We start from the raw sequence: 10082 nt of genomic DNA, 5'->3' as shown, positions 1-10082 counted from the left end.
CCATAAATGGTTTAATTGAAGACAGCAATTTAAAATATGATATTGTAAATCTGCAACTCAGTTTCAGCCGGGGGAATTTAATTTGGGGGGCAGAGGAACCCTGTGCTTCAAGTTCATTTGCAACACTGCAGAGTGAGCCCCTGAGCTTCTGACAATTCACCTACATTAATATTGATGTCGCCTGTGCAATCTATTTCTGTTATTTTTATGGTTGTTATTCTACGTCTGCAAAGGTCATTTAAATTATACAGCGGCCGAAAATTTGTTTCATAAATTTTGATATAAATACTAATTACACCCTCTCGGAGAGCCAGCAGGGTAGCGTTCATTTATCACGTTTATACGACCTGCGATGACAGAAAGGGAAGGCGATTGAGAGTGGAAAGCTTTCCTCGAGACCCACTAAAGCTGGCCGAAGAGGCAGCAGGTTGCTGGGGGTGAAGAAGAAATTCCTACCACAATCACTGAGATTTAAGAATCTTTAATAAGGTACGAAAGGTTACCAAACAGTTCTGGAAACTAAAGTGTACATACGAGTTTTTCTAGCCATAAATATTGAATAGCTGTAACATGAATAAACCGGCCCTTTACATGCGGATAAATATGGAAACTAGGAATTATATACATTATGTGGTTGTATCTTTTGCCAAAAGCAACGGACAGTTATAGTTTATATCTTTTTTAATATCACTTTACATAAACAAATGGAACAGTTTGACACGCAGATCCAGGCTCGTACTATACGAATTCTTGACAGGACGTGAAACAACATTTTACTGCACTAAAGTACTTAGACTTTGGGACGAGAAATGTTTGCACTTTATACAAAAAAAAAAAAAAAAAAGTCACATTAATACCAATAATATTCTGTTAGGTCGACGTGGAGACTGTAATCGTACAAAGTAATTCACATTTTGGTACACATTTACTAGAACATTCTTGCCATTCAGTACAAACAGTTGGCTTTCGGCCGCCCACCCCCCTCCCCCTCCCCCGCCCGCCCGGCCCCTCCCCCCTCCCCCAATGCAAAGACCACAACGCCACGAACCCACCCGCCCGCTCCAACCGAGATATAACTATTTACAGAATCCAACAGTACAGTTTTAAGCTAATAATTCTGTATTTACAAGAATGCAAAGTAAAACAAAAAACAAACAAAACGGAAGCCCAGAGAGCCTGTTCGATTCCGACGAGAAACTGGCCCTCGGTCGGGGTTGGCAGCACTCGGTCAGGCGGCCGCCTTCTCCTCGACCACCCTCCCGCCCCTTGGCTACCAGACTTTTGCCAATAAAAATAAAAATAAAAAAAAAATAAAAAAGAAAGAAAAAAAAAACAAGAAAGAAAAAGAAATAGAAAAAAAGGAAAGAAAGGAAGAGGAAAAAAAAGGGGGGGGGAAATTAAAGGTTTGGGGCTTTCTTTCTCTTACTCGGTCCTGGGTCTATTGGCAGGTTTAAAAAAAAAAAAATAGGACTGCGGTGTCTGGGCGGGGGGGTAGGGGGGCTGCTTGATTCGCAGGGTTCATTCAGTAATATTTGTGTGTACGTGTGTGTTCAGTCTCTTAAATAGGGTTTTTGTTCGGTGTTTTGTTTCTGATTTTAAACGTACCATTCATTAAAATTGGAAGAGAGCGCGCTGTGGCCGGCTGTGTGGTGGACTGCGGAGGAGGAGGGCGACAGGGAGCTGGTGGTCGGGTTGTCTGTGGAGGGAGACACGATGGTAGGCGGCGTGGACGACTCGTAGCCGGAGCTGGCGGCGGGCGAAGGCTGCGAGCCCTGCGAGGAGGATTCGTGGACCTGCGGGGATAAAGCGGCGTTTTTACCGAGATAGAGACCCCGCGCGGCGGCGGCCTAGGTCGGGGCCAGGCGCGGCGCCGAGGCCCCTTGAACTCCGGGGGGGCCGGGCCCGCGGGACTTGGGCGAGGGGGTCCCCCTCCGCCCTGCAAGGGCGGCGCGCCAGGGGGGACGGCGCCCCCGGGACTCACAAAAGAAAAATCGACCCGGGAAAGGGAGCTGGGGCGGAGGCTGGGTTTGGGGCGGCAGCCCGCGAGGGTGCCCCGGGCCGCCGGCGGCCTCTGCTCGCGCAGCTGCGGTCAAGCAGACGCTCTGCCGACGCCGCCCGCTCCAGTGGCCGCAGCCCGGCCGAGCCAACCCGCCGGGACCGGCCGCGGCTCCCCACCTGGGGCCCAGTTCGGTCGCGGCCTCTGTCGGGTGCGCACTCCTTTTTTTTTTTTTTTTTTTTTTTTTACTTTTATTATTAAACGGTAAACTTGGAACACCCTAGTTTGGAACGCCCTCGCCCCCCTCTGCAGCCCCCGCCCCCTCGGCCCAGCAGCACGCAGCACGGTGCAGCCGCTCCCGGCCTGTCTGCCTCCGCCAGCTCCTTGCACCACCCGGGCTGGCACTCGCCGCCCGACCCCGGCCGAAGAGCCGAGCGGGTCCTGGCTCGGGGCGGGCGGCGAGACCGCGGCGATTACCTTCATGTGTTTGCGCAGCGAGCTGGGGTGCGTGTAGGACTTGTCGCACATCTTGCAAAGATAGGGCTTGTCGCTCGTGTGCACGTGCATGTGCTTCTTGCGGTCGCTGCTATTGGCAAAGCGTCGGTCGCAGCCTTCGAACTCGCACTTGAAGGGCTTCTCCCCTGGTGCGAAAGGCAAGAAAGAGAGAAGTCTGATTGCAACAGATCCTGCGGCTGTTTTTAAGTTCTTTAAATCGTGGGGGGTGGGGGAGTGGGGAAATCAAAACAGAATTAAAAAGGCTGCAGCTCAGTTAGTACTTTGCGAGTTCAAGAACCCGGGTCTTCAACAAAGTCTTATACCTGCGGTGGAATTTTAAATATCTGAACTATTTTAACTCGTAATCCAATTGGATCTAATGATTATTATTATTATTATTATTATTATTATTATTATTATCAGCGGTGGTAGTTTTTCTAGATCCCAGAGTGGCAGCCTTCCTGGCTGCTGGTTTTTCTGCCCGCGGCTATCACAGACCACTTCGGGCGGCTTCTACCTAGCCCTTGCTTTCTAATTTTCACTTTGCGAGCAGATTCTCCTGCTGTTTTGCTCTTCTCTCCTCCCCCTACCCCCTCCCCGACGCTCCGCACCCCCCTCGTCGCCTCCTCCACCCCACCCCACCCCCTACACACACACACACACACACACACACACACTCACATTTTATAAGGTAATCTGGGCCGAGAGCTCGGCGCTGCAAATCCTTCCCTCACCCTGGCATTAAACCCCAAAGTTCCAAACGCGGTTCACAGCAATCACCCAGGCCAACCGGAGCAGGGAAGCAAACAGGACTCCCGGCCTTGCTGGCGCTCGGGGCCCCGGAACGGCCTACCCGACGCAGACCACAGCCTTGAGCTCGCGCGAACTTTTCTCTTAACTGTTCCCGGCCGGCCTCTTTTTCTTTTTAAAGGCCAGTGGAAGGTATCTGGTGTTTCGAAAACTATCTCACTGCATCTAATTGACAAAAAGAGACTTCTCAGCCTTCCATCGACTCTCCTAACTCTTCAAGCTTCCTCAAAAAACCAGTCACTACTCAAATTGGGCTCTTTAAATATGCATAAGCCTCCAAAAGCCTCCTCGGGCGCAACTTACTTGCTTTCAATACTCCCCCGGCCCTCCCCCCCCCCACCCCCCACCCCCCGGCCCTTTTTCGGTTTTTGTTTCTTTCTCTGCGCCTCCACGCTATCTCCTCCGATTTCCTTAGTGCCTTCATTTGCAAACGTCTTCACTAAGGTGCCTAGCGAGAGAGGTGGGCCAGAAGCAAATGTTTAGATTTGTCTGCAGCTGGAGCGGCTGGCGCCGCCTCCGCCGCCGCCGCCGGGAACCGGCCACTTCTCCTGGCTTCGCGCTCACCGAGGACTCCACAAAGCTACGTTTGTCTCTCTGCTCTCCCAGCCTTTCTTCCTTTCTTTTTCTTTTTTCTCCAGTCCTCATTAAAATAATCTATATTCCCAGATACGTCTTGGAATGTCCGATCTTCTCTACACCTCTTCATAATTTCAAGCCTCAAACTAAAATACAGCGCACACTTTTCACTGCCTGCCTGCTGGAACCTGACGCCCCAGACCCAACCGCGGCCCGGTTTGTGCGCCCCGGCCCGCTGACTTGTGCATTTCGGGTCCCAGGCCCAGGATGCGGGGGGGGGGGGGGGGGGGGATGCGGGGTGGGGGAGGAGGGGGGTGCGGGGGTTCGAGAACAGCGGTTTCATACCTGTGTGCGTCCTTTTGTGGATCTTTAAGTTCTCGGAACGCGCGAAGACCTTGCCGCAGCCAGGAAAGGGGCAGGGGAAGGGCTTCTCGCCCGTGTGCACGCGGATGTGGTTGACCAGTTTGTATTTGGCTTTGAAGGGCTTGCCCTCGCGCGGACACTCCTCCCAGAAGCAGATGTGGTTACTCTGCTCGGGTCCGCCGACGTGCTCCACGGTGACGTGCGTGACCAGCTCGTGCATGGTGCTGAAAGTTTTGTTGCACGACTTTTTGGGGTTGGCCAGCTGCTCGGGCTCGATCCACTTGCAGATGAGCTCCTGCTTGATGGGCTGGCGCATGTAGCGGAAGAAGGCGCCGGCGCCGTGATGCGCGGCCATGTTCACGTTCATGGGCCCGTAACCGTGCAGCTGCGGCGCCGCGTAATGCTCCGAGCGCGGGCTGGTCACCTGGCCGTACTGTTCGGGCCGCGGGTACATGTCCCCGGAGAAGCCGAGCCTCATCTGCCCGTTGACCACGTTGGGCGACGCGTGGCCCGCCGCCTGCTCGTGAAGGCCGGGGAAGAGGAGGTGGCCCGCGGCGTCCGTGTGGCCGTGCGGGCCCCCGAAGCCTCCGGCCGAGGCCGCGAACAGGCTGTGCTGAGCGCTGGCGGCCGCCGCCGCGTCGCCGAAGCCCCGGTTGCGGAACAGAAAGTCCCGCGTGGAGTTGAAGGCTGCGCTCGAATAGGAGCCGACGTGGCCCGGGTGGTGGTGGTGGCCCAGGGCCGCGGCAGCCGCGTAGCCGGGCGCCTGCGACGTGAAGGCCGTCTGGCCGGCGGAGGCCAGCTCGTGCGAGCTGGGGTTGAGCTTGAAGGCGCCCATGCCGTCGGCGAACGGGTTGATGCCCAGGCCCACGTCGCGCTCGGCCACGTCGCCCGCCGAGTGGTGGCGGGACGCGCCGAAGGTGGTCACGCCGATCGCGGGGTACTGGGGGCCGGCGTCCAGGAGCATCGTGGCTGCTCGGGGCGAGCCCCGGCCTCCCCCGCCCCCCCCACCCTCGCCCGCCGAGGAGGGAAAATCAGGAGGAGGAGGAGGAGGAGGAGGAGGAGGAGGAACGGGAGGCGGAGGAAGAGGAAGAAGAAGAAGAGGAGGGAGGAGGAGTCGACCCACCTCGCGGAGTCCTAGCCCGCAGGCAGCGGCGCCACGCGCCGGGACGCCCGCCCGAGCGAGCGCGGGGAAGCCGGACGGCCTCGGGCCGCGAGCGAGGCGGGCTCCGGCGCCCGCCAAGCAGACCCCGCCGGCCGGGTGCGCACTTTCTCGCCGCTCAGTCTCTGCCGAGAGGACCTTGCGTCAAGGCTGCCCAGGGAAAGGCGTGGAGCATCTCAGCCCCCCCAAAAAAAAACTTCCTCCCGGATTTGTAGCATAGAGGAATGTGAGCGCCGCAGCCGCGACTGCTCGCCCTTTCTCCGCCTCGCGCGCCGCACGCCCCTCCTTCCTTACTTCTCCACTAGCCCCTCGCCCTTTCTTTTCTCTCTCTCTCTCCCTCTCTCTCTCTCCTCTCTCTCTCCTTTCTCTCCAGCTCGCCTTCTCGCTCCTTCACTCTGCTTTTTCCCCCCTCTGCTTTTTTGCGGAAAAAAAAAAAAAAAAAAAAGAAAGAAAGAAGGTGGGGGGGAGGGAAAAAAAGAAAGAAAGAAAAAGCCAAAGAAAAGGCGCAAATCATGCACAATATTGTCTTTTGCGGTTTATCTTCCTGGGGAGAAACTTTCACCTCCTCAGCCGGGCGGTGAGCGCGAGACTGATAGCAGCAATCATTCCTGCAGATAAATGAATTGAAAGGACGACACCGTCCCCCCCTTGATGAATGGGAGCAGGGGGAGGCGTCACGTGCTGCCGACGCGGGCGCCCATTGGTGTGTCCGCGCTCCCCCCGCCCGCGGCCGCCGCGCCAACGGAGGGCGCGCCGAGGCTCCGCGCGCCGCTCATTGGCCCGCCCGCCTCATCAATCCCAGGTATTGTAAAGCGCTTGACATCCCCTTTTGACAAACAGGGCTGCCAGGAGTAGCAACTTTTTTTTTTCCTTTTTTTTTTTTTTTTTTTTTTTAGCCAAATTTTTTCCCTCTCCTCATGGAAAAAAATGTTTTGCCACGATTCCTTTTCCTTCTCGCAGCCACACACACTCTTTCTTCTCATCCCTCTCTCGCTCCCATTCCCTCTTCCTCGCCCACTCCCTCTCGCTCCCTATTTCCATCTCTACCATCTCTCTCTCCTTTTTTTTTTTTTTTTTTTTTCCCTCCCTCTCTCTCTCTCTCTATCTTGTCCTTCATCAGACCTGCACTTAGCTGAGCCATTTAGCTACTCGGGGCGTTCTCCGAAGAGTAGGAGGTGGGGATGGGGCTGGTAAACACAGGCACTTGCAGAATGTCCCGATTCAGCAACTTTCTTTTCTTTCTTCTCCCCTTTCCCCCCACCCCTTCAAGGGCAGCCAAGGAGGCTTTTGTTATTTGCTCCTTTTGAAGTTTGCTTCTCCCTTGCCTCGTCCCCCTCCTGTTCATAATTTAAGATCTCGGTAGCACACGGGCACTCCGCTATCTATTTACAAGAAATGTGATTTCGCAGGGTAAGCGGTTGCCTCGATTCTCTCACTTTTATCGAATCAATCAGGCTCCCTGCGCCCCCCCTTCCCCTCCCCCTCCCCCGAAAATAAGCACAGGTGGATGTGAGCTCTTAACTTTCCAGGTTGTTAAGGTGGCATTTTTTTTGTGTGTGTGGCAAATTGGAAACATTGTTGCCCCTTTGGGGTTTTTTCCCCCCCCTCTCCTGTGTTCTTCTTCTTTTTTCTTCCTTTTCCCTAGTCTCCCCGGTCTGCCCCCCGCTAACCCCCTCCCTCTGCACCCCTGTTCCCAACCCAGGCCCCTTTCATTCAGGTAAAACTGTAAATTTCCCAACGCGCCATTGTTCTTCAATACTGCCCAAAGCTCTCTAGAAATCCCCGAATACTTTTTTGGTATTTAAATCCCCGATAGATAGGACCAATGTAAATTTTGTGACATTCAAACCTTTTCTGGTTCACAAATCAGTCACCCTTGTCACAGTTATTGAAATTCCGCAACTCGCCACACCAGGACGGTGGAAAAAGCGGGCGCGGTCTTTGTTGCCGACCAGGCTTTTGATCGCCAGAGAAAATTTACTTACCTTCAGATGAGTGAGCAGAAAAAGAAATAACACTCCCTTTGATTTAGTTAGGAAAATGCAGACATTTGGATTCAGTGCAAACATACAACACTCGCTTGTTTTCGCGATGCGGCCCTCGATTAACCTGTCTTTGCCCAGCGCAAAGTCTATTCAACAACTGCGCGTAGTTGCTTTTTGTCCCGTCCACAAAGAGCCATTGACTATATATTAAAATGATTGTTGAAAGGTAGAGGAGTATGGCACTTAAAAGCAGGAAAAAAAAAAATCCCTGTGACTCAATCAATTAAGGCGAGCAACATTTATGCATTTCAAAAAATGCACGCAGATGCGGGGGGTTGGGGGATGAAGGTTGCATTTCTCGCAGCTCTGTTTAAAACCCAACAGCCCGGGCCGAGGGTTTAGCTGAAGCGTCTGCATATTCATTAGGTCTAATTATTTTCTAGTAAGGAAAACACAAAAAGCCAAGAGTCGGAATCCTTCAATTTGCCCTTTGTTTCTAACTTCATTTGGCTTCTTTGCAGCTGAATCAGAGCCCTAAACTCTTCTCAGACAAAGAAACCTCAACTCATCCTTTCACTGGCGGCCCCGTTAGGAAACTCACCAGTGCCCCGGGAAGAGGAAAATGAAAATGAATATTTTTTTGCCCAGTCGCCCGCGCTGACCGCACGGGTGGAGAAAGGCAGGGTCAGCGTCGGCCTCTCCTTGCCTTTTTAATTTTCTGGTCTTTTCATCGACTAGATTCTCGCTTGGTGTTGGCGAGCTGAGTTGCCCTTTCCCTGGGCTCTCCGGGCTCAAAACTCGCCTCCTGTATCTGGGATGGTTTCCCGGTGGCTGAAGGGACCTGGCCAGCATTTGCGCTTATTGTGCTGGGAAATAGAAATTTGAGAAAGAAAAAAAAAATCATATGTTCTGCCTCCAGCAACAAGTCTGAGTGTAGCAGCCCAGCATTCCCCGCCAACTTTGAGTGGAACCGGGATGGGGAACGGAAGGAAAGGTCTAGGATGTGAGGGGTGGTTTCTCAAAACAAAAAATACAAAACAAAAAAAAAACACCCCCCCCCAAAAAAAAACTATTGTAGAGTTTGTTCAAAAAGATATATCAGAACTATACAGTCTTTTCTGCTGCCTACAAAGGGGAGTTGAATCTTGCCTCCACTGCAGTTGTAAAAATCTTATTTGCAAGGAGAAGTTTTCTCTAGAGGCTGCAGTGCTCTCACTAGGGAGAACAAATATTGAACCCACCTCGCCTGCCGTTCAAAAAAAAAAAAAAAAAAAAAAAAACAAGGGAGGGGACCTGAGGGGGAATGGTAGCTGTTGGGAGGGGGAGAGGGAAAGTAATTCTTCAAAAAAGAAAAGTCAGTCTTCTCTCTCCAGTCCGTGGAAAATCCAAGGGGGACGTTGACAAGAGGGTATTTTTAGGAAACGCTTCCAAATATACAGGGTAAGAGTGAATGTGAGAAAAAAAAAAAAAGTTGTGGGTTGTAGAAGTTATCAAGTGGGATTTGCGGCGCTCTCTGCAGGAAACGCAAGCGGCTCCAGTTCAAAGCCACATGCACCAACGTGACATATAAGCCATTAAAATATCATCCTGACGGCTCATTTCTGCTTCATCATACATTCCCTAACTGCTTCCCGAAAGCTGGAAAAGGAGAAATGAAGGATGACCGCCTCGCTGGAACCACAAAAGAGAGGCTTGGAGGGGTTTGTGGTTCCCCCTCGGCCACCCCAAAGTGATGTGCAGAAATGAGGCGATCCCGGCAACAGGTGGAGCAGGGTAAGTGCCTGAGGCCAGGGGGCAGATAGACGGGGACCTGGGCCGCCAGCTGCCGGGGAGCAAGCCCCCTTAGCGGGGCCACTGGCACCCAAACCCCACTGGGGAAAGAGGCCCAGCTAGACTTTCTCCCCATCCCCTCCCTCATTAGCCCCCCAACCGTAAGTATAGGCCCCACCCCATTGACACTGAGGGGAGGAGGGGGCCCCTCCGCGGAGGGGCAGCGCTGGGGATGAGTCCATCTTTTCTTCCCAGGGAGGGGGGGCAAGGAGGACGCATGGGGCTCCCACTGGCACCCGGACCAAGGGCAGCTTGTTGCCCACCCGCCTTTTCTCCCCTCCTTGTAAACTGCCTGGGTGCCCCACCGTGGGCACAAGAAGGGGAGTCGTGGCCGAGAGCTTCCTTTGCTCCAAGTGAGCAGGACCCTCGCCAGGAGAGGGGCCCTGCAGGCAGCTGCCCTGCCCTGCCCTTGCGAGGATGGCAGGGAGGGACTCGGCGTCCCCCTTCCAGGGTCGCTGGAGCTAAGTTAGCCAGGCTGGAAGCAAGATGATGGGACTTCTCCGCCCCAACCTGACGGCATCTGCCGACCGGGTCGGCCTCGCGGCCCGGATCCTCGCCCTCGCGCATCCCGGTCCTGCCTCGGGAAGTTGACCGCTGGGATCCGCTCTCTGCGCGCGGCCGGCCAGGGTTCGGGACTCGCTTGCTTGCTTGCTTGCTTCCGAAAGCGAACCAGGGCTACGATGAGCTCTCTGGGGAGCAGGCCGCAGCCGCCTAGGATTCTGGGCACTACCTTAGACATCCAGGGACACAGGAAATTAGGGGCAAGTGAGGCGGGAACAGAGCTGGGCTGTGAAAGAAAGCTAGGATTGCCTCAAAGGCTTGACCGGAAAGTTTGGGGTTGATGAATGAGGTTGGCTGTCCGTGGGGA

General features: G+C 54.1%; 1 protein-coding gene across 1 annotated transcript; it reads right to left on the bottom strand.

Annotated features, from left to right (window-relative positions):
- Positions 1 to 1024: 1024 nt before the first annotated feature.
- ZIC1 (Zic family member 1) lies at positions 1025 to 5220 on the bottom strand. The gene is made up of 3 exons (XM_038570191.1): positions 4223 to 5220; positions 2474 to 2637; positions 1025 to 1793 (listed from the first exon to the last, which is right to left on the bottom strand). Exons 1-3 carry the CDS (start codon positions 5202 to 5204, stop codon positions 1596 to 1598), a joined length of 1344 nt encoding a protein of 447 aa, XP_038426119.1. The 5' UTR covers positions 5205 to 5220; the 3' UTR covers positions 1025 to 1595.
- Between the last annotated feature and the right edge of the window lie 4862 nt (positions 5221 to 10082).

Source organism: Canis lupus, chromosome 23, assembly GCF_011100685.1.
Source record: "Canis lupus familiaris isolate Mischka breed German Shepherd chromosome 23, alternate assembly UU_Cfam_GSD_1.0, whole genome shotgun sequence".
NCBI lineage: Eukaryota > Metazoa > Chordata > Mammalia > Carnivora > Canidae > Canis > Canis lupus.
This window is presented reverse-complemented; position numbering and strand designations above follow the sequence as displayed.

Bases quoted from the DNA above. Each gene is read 5' to 3' on its own strand.
- ZIC1 (XM_038570191.1), bottom strand. From the start codon at position 5,204: ATGCTCCTGGACGCCGGCCCCCAGTACCCCGCGATCGGCGTGACCACC. The intron at 2,638-4,222 runs GTATGAAACCGC...CTTTCGCACCAG, and splicing joins CCACAAAAGGACGCACACAG to GGGAGAAGCCCTTCAAGTGC. The intron at 1,794-2,473 runs GTAATCGCCGCG...TTATCCCCGCAG, and splicing joins CGCTGCGCAAACACATGAAG to GTCCACGAATCCTCCTCGCA.